The 19,700-nt window shown below is 57.4% G+C and overlaps 1 protein-coding gene across 3 annotated transcripts; it reads left to right on the forward strand.

The window, feature by feature from the left end:
• Nucleotides 1-409: 409 nt before the first annotated feature.
• RADIL (Rap associating with DIL domain) lies at nucleotides 410-19,634 on the forward strand. Of its 3 annotated transcripts, none has more exons than XM_072349612.1 (16): nucleotides 410-535; nucleotides 4,204-4,298; nucleotides 6,000-6,552; nucleotides 9,929-10,191; nucleotides 11,173-11,832; nucleotides 11,938-11,975; nucleotides 12,612-12,772; nucleotides 13,069-13,181; nucleotides 13,600-13,837; nucleotides 14,686-14,858; nucleotides 15,006-15,156; nucleotides 15,425-15,615; nucleotides 15,919-16,297; nucleotides 16,563-16,702; nucleotides 17,039-17,178; nucleotides 17,414-19,634. In XM_072349612.1, exons 2-16 carry the CDS (start codon nucleotides 4,263-4,265, stop codon nucleotides 17,517-17,519), a joined length of 3,342 nt encoding a protein of 1,113 aa, XP_072205713.1. In that variant the 5' UTR covers nucleotides 410-535; nucleotides 4,204-4,262; the 3' UTR covers nucleotides 17,520-19,634. The 3 variants fall into 3 exon arrangements, with proteins under 3 accessions (XP_072205713.1, XP_072205714.1, XP_072205715.1); XM_072349613.1 differs by having other exon boundaries at nucleotides 504-535; nucleotides 4,208-4,298; XM_072349614.1 differs by lacking the exons at nucleotides 410-535; nucleotides 4,204-4,298; nucleotides 6,000-6,552 and adding an exon at nucleotides 9,606-9,715.
• Nucleotides 19,635-19,700: the final 66 nt, after the last annotated feature.

Below are 19,700 nucleotides of genomic sequence, written 5' to 3' on the forward strand. Positions count from 1 at the left end.
GTGTTAAGTCAAAATGAGTTTCCCAAGACAAGGAAATGAACTCATTTTTGGTCCAACTTGCCCTGAATAGCATCACTCAGCGGTGAAAGCAGTGAGTGCAGCGATGGAGCGCTGAGCCCCGACACACCTCTGCACAGATGGACCCGGCATCCTCGCAGCTCAGCCCACTTGGGAAAGGAGAAAAGGGAGAAGGGTCTCAGTTGAGTTGGGACCCCAAAGGGATCCCCCCTCTGCGTCACCGCCAGCTCCTGCGGGCGCAGTCCGGTCCCATCCACGGCCCGCAGTGGCCCCGCGCACCCACACGCTGCCCTCTCCCTCGCAGCGCCCCGCTGTCCCCACGCTCCCCTGGGGCTGTGACGCCGCCGAACTTGTCCCCAAGCCCGACCCCATCACCCCACCCGCCCGGGGACGCTGCTCGGGGCGTTGTTGGGGCAGCGGAGGCCGCGGGGTGGCGCCGAGGGGCCGCTTCGCTCCGTTCCGCTCCGCTCCGCCCCGACCCCGCACGCACCGCACCGCACCGCCGGGGCTGCGCCGGGTGAGTACCTTCCGCGGGGGGCAGCGGGACGGAGGGTCGCCTTGCTTCTTTACGATCATTATTTGTCATTTATTTCATCAGTGTTCGTGGAGTGGGAGGTTTAGCATCGCCGGGACCCCTGTCCCTCCGCGCAGACGCGGACCCCTCGCTTGTCCCCGCGGCTGTCTCCGGGATGGAGCCGCCGGGACCCCGTTGAGATGGGGCCGTTTAGATGCCGTCTTCGGGAGAGGAGGGCAGGCGAGAGTCTAGGCTTGCTTGGTTGCCACTGGAGACCAAACCTGCCCTGCAAGCCGCGCCGGGCACGAGAGGGCTGCACCATGGGGCACAGCACCTTGGACCCTCATCCTAATGCGTGCCCTATGGGACCCCCATGCCCCTTGAGCCCTCTGTCCCTCTGTCTGCCCGGTGAGATCCGACCTCTGCCCGCCCCTTGGGTGCTTTCCCCCTTCACCACCTTTGGGATTCTGCCCCCGTTGGGGTTGTTGCATTGGTGTTGCATGCACATTATTGTGCCTGCACGCAGCTGCTTGGCACCGTGATGGCAACCCAAAGCCTTGGCAGAGAGTCTGGGGACACTGCGCTTCGCAGCAGGCTGGAGAGCTTTCTTGCTGAGTTATAACTTTAGCAGAGAAAACTCAGGGGAGGTTTCTACTTGCTGGGGAAGTGCTTATTTTCTGTGCTCTCCAGGATCAGTTAATTATCACTAGAAAAAAATATATATATATTGCTAAGGTCTCATAATTAGGCTGCCTGCTGCGACTCGGCAGCTCAGAAAGCAGTGGAAAGCAAACTCTCTTTGTGAAATGTTTTTTGGATGTGCGTGTGAATAGAGCTGCACAGGCAGAAGGCGGTCACTGGGACTTGGTACCGGAGAGCTGGAGCATGTTGGTGGCTCAAAAGACCCTACAAAAGGAGGATAAAAATAAAAAGCAAGGGAAAAAAGGGAGCTGCCTCCTCCTTTGTAGGTTCCAAATCATTGTAATCTGGTTGTGAAGCTGTTGTTGCCTTTAGGAACGGCAGGCTGTCAGCTGTCCCATTGGGGCAGCCCTGGGTTGGGCACTGGGTGCCATCGTGGAGTGGTGCTGCTAATAATAACACCATAAGGAGTTTACCCACACTGATCCGGCTCAGGACAGCAGTGGGTTGAAGCTGACATTACCAGCCTGGCCCCAGATTAGACAGATAAAAACACACACAATAACGAGACGTGCTGCAAAGCAGAGATTGGGTCCTGCCTTTTGGAGAGGGGGTGCAGGGATTCTCCATGGAGGGTGTGGGCAGCGGCTCTGGGCTGCAGGGAGGGGATCTGCAGAGGTTTGAAGCCAGACTGAGTGCGCCAGCACCGGGCTGTTCTCATTTCCTCTGCTCTCTGAGTTCTAATTTGTTCCACATTGCAGTGCCGGGGCGGCCTCTCCCTCCCCACAGCATCCAGGCTGCAGCCGTTCCTGCTGCACTGAGGCTGCGAGTCTGCGTGGTTTCCATTAGAAAACAAACAAAACATTTAAAAAAGGGAAACTTTTCAAACAGGGCCCTGTGCAAATAACCTTTCTGGGATGGTCACTGCTGGAACCTCGTTGTCCATCTGTGATGTGCACACGTGTGCAGAGCTGAGCGGGACGAGCCCTGGGGGATGTCGCTGTAATAGCAACCAAGTGCTGTAACAGCGATGGTGACCTGGTGACTACAGGTTGATGGGCCCAATCCTGTCCCCTGGGTGGGAGGAGGGATCCAGTTTGGGCCTGGGCTGATGAAAGACCTCAGCACCAGGAAGACATTCCTGTCATCGACGTGGCGGGTGGAAAATAGCAGAAGTGGTTCCACCCCCCGATGTGCAGAGTGCCAGCTCCCTTGTGGAATGGCTTTGTGAGGGGTTACAGTGAGGTGAGGTGATACTCCTGTAAAAATCCATGCTCTGTGGTATTAACTCCAGTCCGGTATTTAGGGGTGGCATTATCCAGCACCAAGAAAGCCCACATGAAATATACCCGATCCGTTTGGAAGGCGGTTATCAGAGCAGATCTCACTGCTGGGCACTGCTGCCTACCGCCCTGCCTCAGCATTTCGGTGCTTTGATCACTTGTTTGGGAGGAGATAGAAATGGTTTTTGGGAAACCTACAGCTCACACAGAGCACAGCGCTCATAGCTTGGACAAAGCTGGGCAAACAAAATGCATCCCAACGACAGCCGGCTGGGAAAGGGAAATCTTTCTGCTCCCAAAAATAACAAGAGGAGCTTTGAGTGTTTTCCTGTCCCTGACGTGTTGGGGTGAGCACAGCCCGTGTCCTGCAGGAGCTGCTGGGGCTGTGTGTCTGCCTCCCTTTCTGTGCTGGAGAACTGGGACTTTTCACATTAATGATGATTTTGCACTGGAAAAGCAAAAGGAAAGGTCATTTGCTGTAAGAATACATTGTATTTCATCATAGAAAGGCTTTGGTTGGAAGGGACCAGTCCTAGTCCCATGGCGTGGCACTGTCAGACCTGGATTTTAGCTGACAACAGCCAAAAGGAGCTCCTATATCTGGCTGGGGTTGGGGTGCAGAAAGCACCCTACAGCCGGGGAAGAGAACAACCCCTGATCTGCCCACTTCTCATCAGTTCAGGGTGGATGGGGCTCAATTAAAGCATCCAAACACTCTTGCAGGGGAGAAAATAGGTGGTAGCCAACAGCTCGTTAATTGCATGGAGCAAAGCATGACTAGAATCAATGTCTGGCAGCCAGACACTGCAAAGAAGGCATAAATATTTAAGCAGCGGGAGTGATTAATCACAGCAGCAGAGGGAGGTGTGTGTGTGTGTGGGGGGGGGCTGCCCAGGCCCTCTTGGTGTTGTGCATCCCAACCAGCACCTGGCAGAGGGTTCTAACATACCTAGTGATGGGTTGAGTTGAGCCCACTCCCAGCCCCTGGCCAGGGGATTTAATGGGGTGTTGATTTAGTCTTTAATTGCTACAGGCTCTTTTCTATCTCATGCCCTGCTGCCTCCTTCCAGTAATGCCCATGAAATCATGCTGCAGGTGCACCTTCTCCCTTACATGTTTGGTTCCTGCTGGTCCCACTCCTGCAGATCTGCACTAAGGAGAGTGAGGGGATGTTGCTTGGTGGCACTCCTCAATCTTCAGGAAAACACACCAAGATCCTGGGCCAAGGTTCAGGAGAAATGAATCCTGATGGGCAAACGATTGGGCTGTGGCTGCAGGACCCATTGTGTACCCATGGGTGTCTCCAGGAAGGCAGAGGCTTGGGGAAAGCAGTCGAGATCAGCAGCAAGCCTGTAACCTCCATCTCCTCTTCACTTTCCCTTTCTGATCTCATTTCTCTTCCTTTCACTCTTCTCTCCCTGCCCTCTTTGCTGTCCATGCCTGGGTTTCCTCCAGCAATCTTCCTGCTGAGATGGATCCTGAGCTTGAAGCTGGGCTGGGATATCCCACCCATGGATGATGGATATCTGCCCCCCTATGGGTGCTGCATCCTTCCTGCACAGGCCCAGCAGACCTCATCTGCAGCATGAGTTGCTTTGAAGGAAGGAGCAATAAAACTGTTGGGACTGTGGGTGGGTCAGCAGTGCTGCATGTCACCGTGGTACATGGCATCTCTGAGCACCCAGAGCAGAAGCGGGCACTGCAGTGTCTCCGAGCAGCCCATGACCTCTCCTCCTCTTCTTCCTATAGACAGATGTGTGCTGGGACCATGTGTGCTGGGGGGAGGCCCACACTGAGGAGGAGGACGGATGGAAGGACAGCGAGTCCGTGAGAAGGATGGCAAGGTATGGGCAGGAGCACCGGGATGTCTGCTTGGTGGAAGGACCGTGTAAATACTAAAGGTGTTTGTCACAGCACTGCAGAAAGAGCACAGAATGAGCTGGCGTGGGTGTGATGTCCCATGAAAGCAGGGAGATGTGCAGTCAGCCCAGTCTGGGGGCAGGCAGGGGTTATGCAGATGGGCTGGTTCTGATGGGCTCACCTCACTGCAGATGAGAACACGAGGGGTTCGTCTCAGCCTGAGCTTTGTGTTTTTCCAAGCCCTCGCTCTGTGAAAAGGCTCTGCCCCTGCTCCCTGCAGGTGCTGTGTCTGATAGAAAGAGAAGGAAAATAGCAGTGCTATAAATACCAAATTGAAAGAGGCAGGGACCTGCCTGCCGCGTGGGCATGGAGGAGTGACCTCACGGCAGCAGATGTTGCAAGGTTTTCCCTCTGTGCAGTGGGTAGCGCAGGGCAGAGGAGATTAAATCTGCCCACCTGACCCAGTGGCTCAGTGGCAAAGCTTTATCTCCTGCATCCTTGCTCACAGCAGTTCCTGCATGCAGCAGTTGGGGTCCCACCTGTCCTGCTCCCAGGTGGGATCTGCCCCTGTGCCCCAGGGGTGTCCCACATTGACACAAAGGGGCAGCCCAGGCAGGAGCAGCCCCTGACACAAAGGAGCTGCAGCTCCAGCCCTGTCCCTGCTTAGTTTTCCCAATTGGAAGGGGGGAGCAGGAGCTGCCTCCCCAGACCCAGCAAAGGTTTTGGGGCCAGAGGGTTGTGAAGTCCCAACGACACTGAGGTGTCCCTGGGATGAGAGGGGTGACCAGGAGTGCAGCAGCTTCCCAGGCTCGTCCTGCTGCCGTGGCACTCACTGGTGCCTCAGTTTACCCATCTGCAGCACTCCAGGCTCTCCTGGCCCCGGGAGGTCCCTGCCCTGCAGAAATCCTTTGTGCGCAGCAGCGAGGCTGTTCCCAGTGAGAAGGTGACCTCTTCCATTAGCAGCAGGGATGCTTTTTCTTCCCAAATTAGATGGCAGCGTGGAGGCCATCCAGGGTTGGCAGCACTGCTGATAGTGCTGGGGTTGCACCGGGTTGGGTCCTGCTGAGCACACACGGAGCCACCCACATCCCTGGCCACGTGCTTTTGCCAGTGGAGGTGGACAACAAACGCACATTTCAGGCACTGCTTGGCGATGCTGCCGTGTGCTTTAACGTCCTCTGCAAAACAGCAGCAGGATTTGCTGGCACAAGGACGTTTATAGAAAGGCCAATTAGAGCCTGTTTTCACCCCGTGCCTCTCAGTGAGCAGAAGCATTTAGCAGCGGCCTCAGAGTAATTCAATTTGCACTCGAGCTTTCTGTTTCACCTCTAAAAAATGGGATTGCTCCACAAACTCGTTAGAGAAAGTGGCTCCGGAGCTCTGGCTCCCACCCAGGCTGGGCTCTGCGGGTCCCACTTTGCTCTGCTATCCTCCCAGTGCAGATGGGTGTGTGCTTAGGCAGGAGGGACCTCGCAATGCACACGGAAGAAATTAACCTCCCTGGGACAAATCCATGCTGCGGTGTCTGTGTGGTGCAGACGAGCTGACTGCTGGGCTGCATTGGGGACACCTCCATCCCGTGCTGCTGCCCCTGGAAACTGCAGCATCGCCTGCACAGCTCGTCCCCATCCCTCGGGGGGTAGCTGCCACTCTGACCCCTGATCTCTCCCTATCCCCATTCCCAGCTGCTGCCCTTGACGACGTCCCACGCCATGTTCTATGGGTCCTCCTCCACCATGGCTCCACCATCCAAGAGCCGGCTGAAGCGCCAGAGCCGCCTCTTCTCCCAGGTCCTGTACCGGACGCTGAGCTACAAGGATCGCAGCTCCACTTCTGCCTTCCCAGATGGGGATGACCCAGCTGAGCTCTCCACCCAACTTTCGGCTCCCGGCATCCTGAAGATTTTTGGAGGCAACATCTGTGCAGGCACCAACTACAAGAGCGTGCTGGCCACGGGCAGCTCGGGGGCACTGGAGCTGGTGAAGGAGGCTTTGGAGCGCTATGGGCTGAGCCAGCTGAATGCCAGGCAGTATGCACTGTGTGATGTCATCGGGAGGTTCGAGGGACCCGAGAAGCGGTGGCAGACGGAGGGGCTGAGGGTTCTTGGGGACCATGAGAAGCCGCTGCTCATCCAGGACCTGTGGAAGCCCCGGGAAGGATTCTCAAGGCGGCTGGAGCTGCGGCGGCGGGCGGAGGTGGAGGAGATGGCGGCCAGGGATGTGGACACCACCACTGCAGGTCAGGGGCTGTGGCTATGGGGTGTTTGGGTTGGGGTGATGGTGGAGACAGGAGCTGCATTTTGATTGCAATGCTGTTAGGTTACGACAGTGCTTGGTGCTCCATGGGGAATTTGGGACCCCAGCTGGGCAACGGTCTTGCAGATGTCAGTTTGTGGCATGGGATCATTAAATCTGGAAAAGATCTTCAAGATCACCAACCCCAACCCATCCCAGCATGACACCAAACCACATCCCTCAGTGCCACATCTCAGTGGCTCTGGAACACAACCAGGGACAGTGACCCCCCCACTCCCCAGACAGCAATGCCAGTGCCTGACCACTCTGTGGGAGAAGAAACTTCCCTAACATCCAACCCGAGCATCCCCTGGCACAACTTGAGGCCATCACTCCTCATCCTTGCAAGTGCAAGGAGCTGCTGTGGTGCTGTGGGGGTCAGGGATGAGGCACCCCCTCTCATTCTCCAGGGGGGATCAGGGCAATGCTCAGTGCTTTGCAAGAGCCCTGGCTCTAAAGAAAGAAAGAAAAAAAAACAGTTTTTAAATAGAAAACAGGGCAAGACCTAAGTGCTAAACTCACAGTCAGATGTGGCTGCACGTGGTGGGAGAGCTGTGCCACTGCTCTTCAGAGGCTGCCAGCATGAGCCCGAGGTGACATCAGCTCCAGGTGACACCAGCCATTGTCCCCAGCTGGGACAGGAGCAGCAGCACTCACACCTCAACCTGGGCACTGTGGGGAGGGCACTGCCCTCATTTCTCATGGTTTTATTTCTTTTTAAACCCTTTTCTGCAGCCAGACAGGCTTTTCTGAGACAAAGCCCCCCAGCTACAGTTATTTGTGCTATCTGCTTGACAGATGTACTGCTAAAACCTCACCTCTGCTGCTGCCCCATTCGGCTGGGCCTGTCCCCAACCTCCCCACCCTGTGCTGGTGGTGCTGGCCTGAGGACACAAAGCATCTGCTCCCCTCTCTTCAGCAGCACCTCAAAGAGAAACGCAGCTCCTGGTGTGGTGGGGACTGTGGGTGATACCAACAGGGTCACCCTGCCACCACCCGTATGTCCCCTTGCCATGAGCTGAGCGTCAGCTGTGTGCCTGGGGCAGCAGGGAGCTGGAGTGGAAAATGTGGCTTCTGTGCAAAACTAAAGGGAGGTGGGGCTGGAGGCTGCCTGGGAGGAAAGCAGAGTGGGGCTGAGTGGGAGCCACAGGGATATACCTGTATGGAACTGCTCCCACTCAGAGCATCACATGGGGACACTGCTGCTGAGCCAGGGGAAAGGTCCCACACCCACTGGTGGCCTGTTAGCAAATGGCTTAAGAGTTTTATCTGCTCGGTTACCCATTATCCTAATTAGTTTATTAGCTGCTTCCCAGGGGGGAGGGAGGTGTGCTCTCCTGGCACTGCTCCTCAGCAATACAGGTGGAGAAGCTCTGTGGGAAATGAGGCTTTGCTCAGCCCTGCTCCTTTAGGGGAGCAATGTGGGGCAGCTGGGGGGCAGAGCACCACAAAGTAAGGATGCATACAGCTCCTCCCAGACACCCCATTGCATGCTGTGCCCTGTGCTGGTCGGGCTTCCCTGCAAAGCTACAAACCAAACCACGTGCATGCTGTGTAAACCATGGCAATGAAGCCTCTTCCCCTCCAACACGCTCTGTTGGGTACCACAAGGTACCCCTTGGCACAGCTGCAGCCAGGGAGCATTTCCTATGGGGGCTGCCCAGCAGTGACCATCAGAAAGAGTGTTTGCCCCAAATTAGAAACAAATCTTTCCTGCGTCCCTTGCAGTTATTTATGATCTGATTCATTTCCCAGTCAGGAGCAGGGCACCTCTTCCCTGGGCTGAAAAAGAGGCAGAGCCCACAGAGATCCCATGCAGCAAACCCAGCAGGTTTACCCCAGGATGTGGGGTGGGTTTGGGGACAGCAGCCCCCATTGGGTGGGATCACCTTCAACCACCAGGCAGGAGAAGGCACGGCCATAGGGCTGGAGGCATACCTTGGCTAATGGATGGGCTTTGTTTCATTCAGGAAAAGAACTGTTTATCTTTCCAGTGCAGTTCCAAGGCTGGGGGCAGTCAGTGATGGGGGCTCTGTGGGCAGTGAAAACACAGCTTTTTCCTCCATGGGTTTCCTACGCAAAGCAAACACTGTACTGACTGCCCTCAGATAAGGGAGCAGTGATGGTGGGGGGACCCCGAGCCCCCTGGGGTGAGGAGCTGCACCAGGGCTGCCCCGTGTTCCCTTCTGGGGCCAGGCAGTGGGGTGACAAGGGGGAACCCTCAGAGCTCTGCATCCCTGCACTTCACATCTGCAGTGCAGTGTGATGGACCCCACTGCCTTTTAAAGGGGGCGTGGGGAGGGTCTGTCCCCCTCTTGGCAATGGCTGTGGGGCAATGCTGTGCCCTAATCCCACAACATACCAACACCGGGTGCTATTTTTCTCCTCCCCCTCCTCCCCATCCCTATCGTTTTCCCACCAAAGGAGTGCTCGATTTAAAACAAACAAACAGAGAAATGTATTTCGGTGCCGGCAGCCCGTTCCTCACCAAATAAGGCAGATGACAGGTTTGTTTTTGGGCTCTGGCTTACTGTGTGTCCCTTTAAGCAGCCCCAGGCTCTGTGCATTGCCGTCTCCAAATCCCTCTGGCTTTCCCCAAGCCCTCCATTCTGCCATTCTGTAATGCAGAGGTACGAGCACCGACCCTACAACTTCATCCTATCGCTGCTGCAGAGCCAGAGCCAGGCTGGCAGCACGGGGGGGTCCCATAGGAACCCCGGCTCTCGGTCTGGGGGACGCTGCTGCCTTCGGGCTCTTTGCTCATTCGCTCCAAATCCCATTCATCTCGCAGCCAGCGCTGCTCGGGGGAAGGTGCTGAGCGCAGGGTCCTGCGGCGGCTCTGCGGCTCGCAGCTCCCTGCCCTCTTCCCTGGAGTCTTGGGGGGGGGGGGGGGGGGGGGTTCTCAGCCCCGCTCACAGCCAGTAGGCAGCATCCAGGCTCTTCTCTTGCCGGGATTTTTCTTCTTTCTTTTTTTTTTTTCTCCTTTTTTTTTTCTTCTTCCCTCCCCCCCCCCCCCCCTAAAAATTCGGCTTGTTTTCTCTCCAGCCCCTCTTTCCTCCGGCAGCGCAGGGGATGCTGTGGACGCGGAGCTCCCCGGCTGCCCCGCGGTCAGTGGGGACATGGGGGGGTGGAGGCGGGGGGGCGGGCTGCGGGTTCCTCTTTTTGGTATCGAGGGGGCACAGAACTCCCTTCTCTTGGGGGACATCACCCCTGAGGATGGGGATGCGCTCCGACGCTGCCTCCTTTCCCCACCGCAATGGGGTGCGGGATGCTGCCGGTCCAGCAGCGGAGCTGAACGCAGCGCATCTCTTCCCCCGCAGGCATCAACGCCCAAGCGCGGAAGCTTCAGCGACACCGGGCGCGGGGGGCCATGCGGGTGCTGGCGGGCGCTAAGAGGCTCGGCACCCCCCCGGCCCTGCGGCGCAGCCTCAGCGAGAGCAGCCTGGGCCGCCCGCGGGACGAGGAGCTCCGGCGGCACTGCCCCGCGCTGCGCGGCCCCGAGGAGCGGAGCGGGAGCAGCATGCGGTATTCCCTCTACCACTCCCCGCACCTCCTGCTTCTGCAGGGCTACAGCCAGCAGCATGTAAGCACCGCGCAGCGCTCACCGCCCCGCCAACCTTTCTTTTGGTTTTCTTTTTGGTTGCTCCTAAAGCCTGCGGGGATGGGGAGCTTTGTGCATGGCCGGTGTTTCTTGGGGGAGGGGTGTGGGGTGGGAGGGGGGGGGGTTGGGGTGAAAAAGCATCCTTAGGAAAATGAGTTTGTGTGGGGCTGGGGTGTGCAATCAGTCCTGCCCGGCTGCTGTGCAGGATGGGGATGTGGCTGCAGGGCTGGAGGAGAGACGCTCCAGAAAAGCCCCACAGCAGCGTCCCTGCCCCGGTGCAGTGCAGAGCCGGTTCTGCAGGGATGGTGCCGAGCGCTGCCCCGTCCCCGTCTGACTGCCTCGTTACTGGTAAATGTAATGAGAGGTGGTGCGAGACGGCGCGTCTGGGAACCTCCTCTCTCCCCAGCCCAGCAGGCACTGGGAGAACTGGAAAGGACTGGGATGGCTCTTTTGGTTGATGGTTGCTTTGTCCAGGTGGAATATCTGGCTGATCCGAGATTTCCAGCTCTGTCCCAATGTGACACCAGCGCTGCAGCTCTCCCCTGTCTGTGCTAATGCAGATGGGGAAACTGAGGCATTGGTGTGCACTGCTGTAGGTGTGCTGACAGGCTGAGGCAGCCCCCCCCCAACCTGCTTGGGGGGCACCACTCTGCCCACAGCTACAGCTGGCGGGAGGGCTCCTTCTGCCCAGAGCAGCCCCATCTGTTACAAGCCTGGAGTTATGGTGCCCATTTACCAGCCCTATTTGCTGGGTTCGCTGCTCTGCCCATTTGCACACCTGGGTGCAGGAGCAGTGGGGTGCACACGGGTCCTGGCTGCACCGCCCACGCTTTTTTGTGCTGCATGAGCTTCCCCACCTGTGCAAGGAAAAAATGAAGAGGGAACCGTGGTTCTGCCAAGGCCAGGCATGGGGGTGGCGGGGGGCTGCAGGCCCCACTGACTCCATGTGCTCCCCCCTCACAGGACAGCCTGGTGTACCTGCTGAACCGCGAGCAGCACACGGTGGGCCAGAGGACGCAGGCAAGCAAACCCAGCATCAGCCTGTCAGCACCAGACATCCTACCCCTGCACTGCACCATCAGGAGGCTGCGAGCATCGTGGCACCGCTCGGAGGAGAAGTTGGTGCTGGAGCCTATCGCTGGTGCCAGCGTCTCCGTTAACTTCTCTGCGGTGACCCGGACGGTTGAGCTGCGGCACGGGGACCTGCTGTCCCTTGGGCTTTATTACCTGCTGCTCTACAAGGACCCCATGAAGGCACAACCGCTGCCGGCACAGACCCTGCTGAGGCTGCGGGCCCTGCACCCCGAGGGCCCCTCTGTATGTGGGACATGCGGCAGCCTGCTAAAAGAGCAGGGGGGGCTCAATGCCAACCGACAGAGCCCTGAGCCCACCGACGGCCCCAGGGCTCCCCGCAGGAGGCTGCAGCTGGAGTTTGAGCCAGAGGCTGAGGATTTGTTGCTGCGGCGCATCATGACGCTGATCGAGCCGGGGGGAGACGACCACAAGCTGACACCTGCCTTTCTGCTGTGCCTCTGCATCCAGCACTCGGCCACCAGCTTCCAGCCTGGGGACTTCGGGCAGCTGCTGCTCAAAGCGGCCAAAATGATCCAGAGGACAGTGTGGGTCAGTTGGCACCGGAGGGTGGGGACAATGGGGATCCCCTCAGCTCCCCATGTGCAGCAATACCCACAGTCACCATCTGTGCTTTCTCCTTCTCTCCCTGCCCAGGAGCGCACACGGGAGCTGGCCGAGAAGCAATCCCAGCAGTAAGTGCCACCCTCCTTTCTTTACCCCAAAACTGGGGGAATTCAGCCCAATTCTCCCTCCCACCCAGCTGTGCCCACCCATCCTGCCAGCACAGCTACACACATTGGGCATTTTCCTGCTAAATCCCAGGAATTTGTGTCTATCCTCATTTTGCCAACCAGTCCCAAATTCCAGCCTCCAAAGCAACATCTGGAGAAACCATTGATGCTTGCACTGAGGTCTCCTTTAGGGCAATCTCCCAGCCCTTTGCTACAGCAGGAAAAAATGGTTCAGCCATTAAGAAACCTCCCAGCTGCTTTCTATTTGTTTTGCTTTATTTTGGGACAGCTCAGAGCTGGGCAGGCTGAGTTGAACCACCAGACCCAGCAGCAGCAGCAAAGCAGATTTGTTGGGGAGATCCACCCTGCAGCAATTCCCACAGATGGGTTGGCTCAACCATTGGGGTCCCCCATAGAAATAGTACCAACAAAACCTACCCTGTAGAGCAGAAGCCCCCAGCTTGCTGCTTGCACTGGGCTTTCCTAAAGCTCAGCAGTGGGATGCAAAAGCTCTCCGCTGCTTTTTGGGTTGGTTTCACCCCAAATCCTCCTGCAGTGAGCAGTGATGCTGCAATGCCTGTTCTGTTAACCCCCCAGTCAGGACCCCGCTGCCCTGTCCTGTTTCACCATTGCGGATCTGCTGCCAGATCTTCAGCACATCCTCTTCTGGATGTCCAACGCCATTGAGGTGCTCTACTTTGTCCAGCAGAAGTCCCCCACCTACATCCAGAGCATGGAGGAGGAGATGGATGTCAAAGGTAGTGCTGGGGCTGCTGCTCACTCCGCGGCCCCTCGACTGATCCCTGCCTGCAGGCAGTGGTCAGTGCCCTTGAAATGAAAGGGAAAAGGGGGAAAAAGGGAGGAAATCAGCTTCTAAATTCAATTTCATCCTGTTTGGGGGTGTCACACTGCTGATGTCAACCTGGGAGAGTCAGTAACCTCACCCTGGGGAGCACAGGGTGCAGTGAGCTGCAGGGTTGGGGCTGTTTTGGTGCCTGCAGCCATCAGATAGCCCCGCCAGGTTTGCTCCCCAATTTCCCCTTCCATCCTATAGGCTCCAAGGAGTCTCTGTTCTCCTCGACCATCACAGCCAGCGAGGAGGCGATGACGGTGCTGGAGGAGGTGATCATGTACACATTCCAGCAGTGTGTCTATTACATCTCCAAGGTACGCAGTGCCCCGGGGCACCGCCTCCAGCGTGAGCATCCCCAGCAGTTCTGCAGGAGTTGTTCAGCTTCTGCAGCACCGAGGTGTTTTCCTTGGGGCTGAAGTGCCTCGATTTTGGGCGCAGCCCAGAAAAAGTATTGGATGACCGCGGTGTGCTTCCCTGCTTGGGAGGAGGTGTTGGGGAGAGCATAATGCTGCGATTCAGGGCATGGTGGAAAGCAGCCCCGGGGCTGGCAGGGAACAGAGCATGCAGTGTGCAGCCGGAGAAAGGCGTCTGTGTGCAGGGATGCTCCGTGCTCGCCCATCCCTCTGCCCCAGCAGGGATGGGTGTAAGGTGCTGCTCTCCTACCCAGGCTCCTGCACAAGCAAACAAACCTGGGTCCTGCAGTGAGTGCTCAGCTCCTTCTGCTTCCTGCAGTGTCTGTACGTCTCACTGCCGGCCCTGCTGGAGTGCAACCCCTTCCAGAATGAGAGCCGTGAGGGCTGGCGGGCGTCCCCATCGCTGCCCGAGGAGCTGCGCCGCGTGGTGCTCATCTACCAGGCAGCACTGGACCTGCTCCGGCAGTATGAGGTGCACCCTGAGATCACCTCCCAGATGTTCGCCTACCTCTTCTTCTTCTCCAACACGCTGCTTTTCAACCAGCTCCTGGATAAGGGTCAGTCCCTGTCCTCCTCTTGGTTCTCCCTCATTGGGCTGATGCTGGGCACAGACCTTTGGAGACCCCCACCCAGCCCTTCCTAGTGCCCCTTGGGAAGAGGGGACTTTGAGCAGCTGGAGGTGGGCAGGTCCCACGCTGGTATGGGGATGCCAAGCACAAACCCAGTTACTGAGCCCATGTTTTTGCTTCCCCAAGTGCTCCATCCCCAGCATCTTGGGTCACATTTCATGGGTTTGGTTTTTGCTGTGCCTATTTGCTTTCAGACTCTTATTGAGCTGTTTTCAAGCAGAGCTCCCCTGTCCCATAGAGCAGACACAGCCTCTCCCCTCAGGGTTCCCATTTCCAGGAGGGATTTAACCCCAACCCCATTCCCATCCCCAACATCATCTTCAACTCCAACCCCATTCTCATTCTCATACCCAAACGCAAACCCATCTTCAACCCCATTCTCATCCTCATCCCCAAATCTAAACTCATCACCTCCAGCTGTATCTGCATCCCCATCTCCAAACCCATCCTTGACCCCAACCCTATCCTCATTGTCAATCCCAACCTCAACCCTTTTCAGTTTGCTCCACAGAGAGCTTCTCACTAATGAGCCATTACACCCTGCCTTGTAATTGAGGAGCAGGATGGTGCTCGTTAGCCCTAATTATCACAGCAGCCCTGCTGCATGACAGCCCCAGCTGCTATTACTGCCAGGCAAGGTCCAGCCACTGAGTCACAGCCACTGGGGACATTAACGTGAGGACATCAATCAGGATTTGCACTGTAGGGTAGCCCTACTCTAGGCTCTCTGGCTGAACATGGGGGTTCCATTGCCCAACCCATGCTGTGCCCTGCAGGCTCCTCTCTTGGCTGCTTCCATTGGTCGCAGGGTGTGAAGCTGCGAGCCAGCGTGCGGCTGCTGCTGGACTGGCTGCGTGGAGCCGGCTTTGAGCAGCTCTCCCAGCAGTTCTTTGCTAAGCTGGCCAGTGTGGCCAACCTGCTGGCCATGCCCGGCTCCCAGCTGCTGCAGGTGAGGTGCTGGCTGCGTTGGGTTTGGGATGGGGGTGATGGGATGGGGGTGATGGGATGGGGGTGATGGGATGGGGGTGATGGGATGGGGGTGATGGGATGGGGGTGATGGGATGGTGTTCACCCCCTGTGCTGTCCCTTTGCCCAGATGACGTGGCCAGCCCTGAGAGCTGAGTTCCCAGCGCTGAGCCCTGCGCAGCTGCACCGGGTACTGAGCCAGTGCCAGGTGGCCATGGAGGTGGGCAGCGTGGCAGCATGGCAGCCCTGGGATGAGGAAAGCACGGCTGCCTTCCAACCTGGTGAGCCCCCAGCACTGCATGCTGCTGTCACCCATAAGGTTTTATGGATCAACCAAATGGGCGGTGCCCTTCAAACCATGGGGGTCTTGTAGGCAGCTGCGGTCATCAGGGGTAACAATAGTCTTATGGCATTGGGATGTGAAGGATGCAAGTGTGCACAGAAGGTGTGGGGCCCTTCCTGCATGCCCAAGTGATGCTGCTTGGAGGCACAGTGGGGCTGGGGGGAAAGATCTGCCTGCCCTGCCATCCCCTTGTATGTGCCCTGCAGACACAGTGCTGGAATCCTTCGACAACCACCCCCCCATCGTCCTGCCCAGCGCCGGCTTCAAGGTGGACCTGGAGGTGGAGACGTTGGATGACAACATCTACCGGCACCTCCTCTACATCCGCCACTTCCTCTGGAGCCTGCAGAGCAAGAGCCCCCATGGCAGCGAGGGGTCGTGCTCAGCCCCTCCAAAGGTCAGGGAACATTTCTTCTCAGAAGGAGCAATCAGGTATTGGAACAGGGAGTGGTGAGCTCACCGCCCATGGAGGTGTTCCAGAACCGTGTGGATGTGGCACTGAGCTGGTTTGGTGTCATGGTGGGGATGGTCTCGGTTGATCTCAGAGGTCTTTTCCCACCAGGAGTCTCTTCTTGCTGTGCTGGGGATGCTCACAGCAGCACACAAACTGCTCGGGTTTCAATGGCAGGGTGATGGGGGGCAACTATGGGGTGACAGCTGCCTACCCAGGTTCTCACAGAGCACTTTTCTCCTTTCTAAGAGCGAGCCACCCATCCCAGAAGTGCTGGAAGTGAGCCCGGGCCCAGTTATGACCCCGGGGAGCACCGTGCCCCCATCGGGCCGCTGCACCCCGGGGGGCTGCACTGACCTGGAGGCAGACGAGGCCCCTCCGCTCACCTCAGCCACCAATGGGTGCCCCCGGCAGCACCCCACCGGTGAGCAGCAGCTCCAGGAGAAGCTCCAGCAGCTGCAGCTGGGCAGAGGCCCGGCCCCCCCAGCCCCCTCCTGCCTGCTGACGCCGCCCACCACCCCTCTGAACTTCGACTCAGCCAGCCCTGAGTCCCCGCAGGGCACAACCAAAGGACTGCAGGACCCGAGGAGGAACGGGATAAGCAGCACCAAAGGTGGCAGCCCTGAAGGTACGGAGGGCTGATACTGCCTGAAAGGGTGCAGAAAGGGGTGGGGGGATCAGAGCCTGCACGGCCACATTGGGTGCCCATTTCCAGCACACATGGCTCTCGTGGGGATTTTCAGTCCTTGGGCATGGGGAGAGCACCTAGAGCATCCTGTCCCAGAAGGGAAGCAGCCCTAGGGACAGCCCAGGTTGGCTTTGGTGGGAATTCCTTGGTAGAGCTGACGAGGGGTGGTGATGGAGCAGTAACCCGGTGGTCTCCCTGCTGGCAGGCTGCTCGCCAACCCCCTACGACTTCCCCACGCCGGAGTCCTCCAGCCGCAGCTCGGCCACTGATGACTTCTGCTACGTCTTCGTGGTGGAGCTGGAGAGGGGAGCACTGGGGCTGGGCATGGGGCTGATCGATGGCTTGGTGAGTGCACAGCAATGGCTCTGCCGGGAGCTGTGGGGGTGCGTGTGGCATGGAATGCCTAATTACCAGAGCTGATGGCGGTGCATGGAGCTAAGCAGCTTTGTCTGGGGACAATGAGGTGTGGAGAGATCTCTTGCAGCTCTCTGCTGCAGGGTTGCTGCCTGCTATGCCTGACACAGCTGCCTGCAGCTGGAGGGAGCCAATGGGAGGAGGAAAATGACACAAGTGAGGGCTTTCCTCCATCCTTCAGTGCTTGGCAAAGCCAAGCAGGGCAGTGGAGAGAGAGCACAAGTTCCCTGTGTCCATTCTGCTTGTTCACTGCCTCCTTCCCAGCAGCACACACCGCTGGGCTCCCCGGGCATCTACATCCGCACTCTGATTGAGGGCAGCCCCGCGGCGGCTGACGGCAGGCTGGCCATAGGGGACCGCATTCTGGCTGTCAACGGCACCAGCCTCATCGGGGCCGATTACCAAAGGTGGGTGACACCCCCTGCTGGGGTTGGGATGTCAGAGATGGGGAAGGCAGCTGCTTCGGGTGGGCTGGAAGAGGGAATGGGGAGAAAAAGCGTAGGAATACATTTCAGAGCTGAAGATGAGCCCGGTGTGGCTGCTGCTGCCACGGGGGATGAAGGAGGTGGAGATGAATGGGTTCAGGATGTGGTCCCTGGTGCACAGATGCAGTTCTTACCTCTCCCTGTTGTCACTCTGCAGTGCTGTGGACCTCATCCGCTCTGGAGGGAAGAAGCTGAGGTTTCTGGTTGCCAAATCAGACATGGAAATAGCCAAAAAACTCATCTCCAGCTCTGCATCCTCTTAACTCTCGTGGTATGAGGGTCCGTCTGCAGGAGCAGCTCTGGTTAGGGCAGAACTGATGAGGCCCAGGGTGCACGAGGGAGGGCCAGGACTGCACAGCTTTCCTCCATTTGCTTCCCAGCACCTTGCCCTGCACTGCAGTGGATGGAAGGACATACTGGGGTGCTGCACGCTTCTCCCCTGATCCATTGCCCGGCCTCACCTTACAGCTGCACCTATGTCCCGGGAGCATCCCAGTTCCTTCAGCTCCTGGCAGAGGGCAGGGAGGCTGCGGGCAGCTCCTCGTCCCCCCGAGCTGATGGCCCTGCATGGCCCTCCTTGCTCAGGCACAGACATTCAGGCTGGCGTTCCAGTTCTCCTGTACACTTTCACATTTGCAGGTCAGGTTCAAGACAGCACTGGGATATCAAGGTTGCAGAGCCAGGCCCTGAAAGCAGCAGGGTGTGATGAAAAAGATGCAGGTGCAGGTGACCAGCTCTGGGGTGGTAAATGCAGCACAAGCACCCAGAGCAGGATCCCAAGCAGGATGCCTTGCTGGGAGCCCTGGTGCCATACCCAATGTCAGGTGCCTTTCTGCTGCTGGGCTCCAATCTCACTGCTCCCAGCCGTGCTGTGAGAGGGGACACAGCTTCAGCCAAGGGCTGACACCACCAGCAGTTCCCTGAGGCAGAGCCCTGGAGAACAGGGTTCTCATCCTTGTACAGATTTATTGCCTGGCTCTGCCACTACAGCCCTGGCAGATCCCCAGCCCAGACCCCAGAGCTGGCCCAGCAGAGTGGGACATTCCAGAGCAGCCAGGTTCACTTTCCCCATTCAGGGGGTGTTGGCACCGTGTCCTGTCCGCTCCCTCCAGCTCTTTGGGGCCATTGCAAGTCTGCCCTGTATCCCACCCAGCTCAGAGCATCTCAGAGGTGCTACTGCTGCTGGGCTACCAGGCTCCCTGTGGAAGAAAGTCAGGCTTCAAAGTCCCAGCAGCAGCTCTTTGACCCGCAGCCTGCAGCACAGTGTGGCAGGGCTGCACTGGCAGCTCCACCATGCAACTGCTTGGTCCCTGCATGCACAGCTTCTAAGTGTTCTGTGTGCTTTTAGCAACATTAAAGGGATAAACCCGACCTGATTTCCGCATATAGAGACATTGAGATCTTGTTTAGCCCGAACCCTATTAAAACAGCCTGCCATGAAGCCCTGCATCAAGCCCTGCACTTACAGCAGCATGGTCTAAGCTCTGGCAGCAAATCAGATGTTACCATTGCATCTCACAACAACAGCTCTCTGAGGATTGTGATGCTAAAAAGGGGATGCTTAACAGGGTTGGCCTTAATTAATCTCAGATATTTCACTGCTATAGTTTGCTTTCTGGGCTCAGTCTTGCAGTTGGCAGGAGAAAGATGTCAGAATCATCTATGCACCGGATTTGAACACAGCCTGGCCTGACTTCTCTAAGGCAAGATGGACAAAGATCCTTCACTGCGACAAATGAGTGCCTTGCTTTTCTGCTCGGCCACAATCGTACCCACCAGTCTCCAGCAGGGACTGGAAGCTGTGTGTCACTCAGCCACTGACTCAGCTCTACCAGGCAGGTGAGCAAAGGCTCAGGGCTCCTGGTGACACTCTGGTGATTCACTTGACTTTGACTCAGGAGGAAGGTTGGCTCCCGAACTCTGCAGAGCAGGAAAGGGGCTGCTCAGAGCCCTCAGGAAAACTGCATGCACTCCTCACTTCTCTCTCTGCCCAGGAATCAGGGCTTTGCAGTGGCCTGTTGTGCACTAGACTGAACTGGAGCTGCACTCTGTCCAGCTGAATCACACCAGAGCAAAATCCTTTGCTCTCTGGGGCCTGACTCTCTAGGCACACCTGGAGGCACTGTACAGCCCCAGAGCTTTATGTTACAGTGCAGTGAGGTATCAAATTGTGAACAAACCCTAGTATTTACTAGTGTGTATGAGGGCTTGCTTCTCCTGGGAGGAGTGGGATGTATTTACTTTTCTGATTGTTTATACTGTACAGCTCAGATATGTATAATAAACTTCTTGTGCAGATAAAGAACACAGCATGGCACCTGCTTGACAAGGGGGCAGATGAGAAATGCTCGTGGTGTCAACAATAAACTGGATTGATAAATCTAAGCTCCTGTCTGGTAGATGTCCCTCAGATCTCAAGACGTAAGTAAGACAAAAGAACACTG

This window comes from Excalfactoria chinensis, chromosome 14 (genome assembly GCF_039878825.1).
Source record: "Excalfactoria chinensis isolate bCotChi1 chromosome 14, bCotChi1.hap2, whole genome shotgun sequence".
Taxonomy (NCBI): domain Eukaryota; kingdom Metazoa; phylum Chordata; class Aves; order Galliformes; family Phasianidae; genus Excalfactoria; species Excalfactoria chinensis.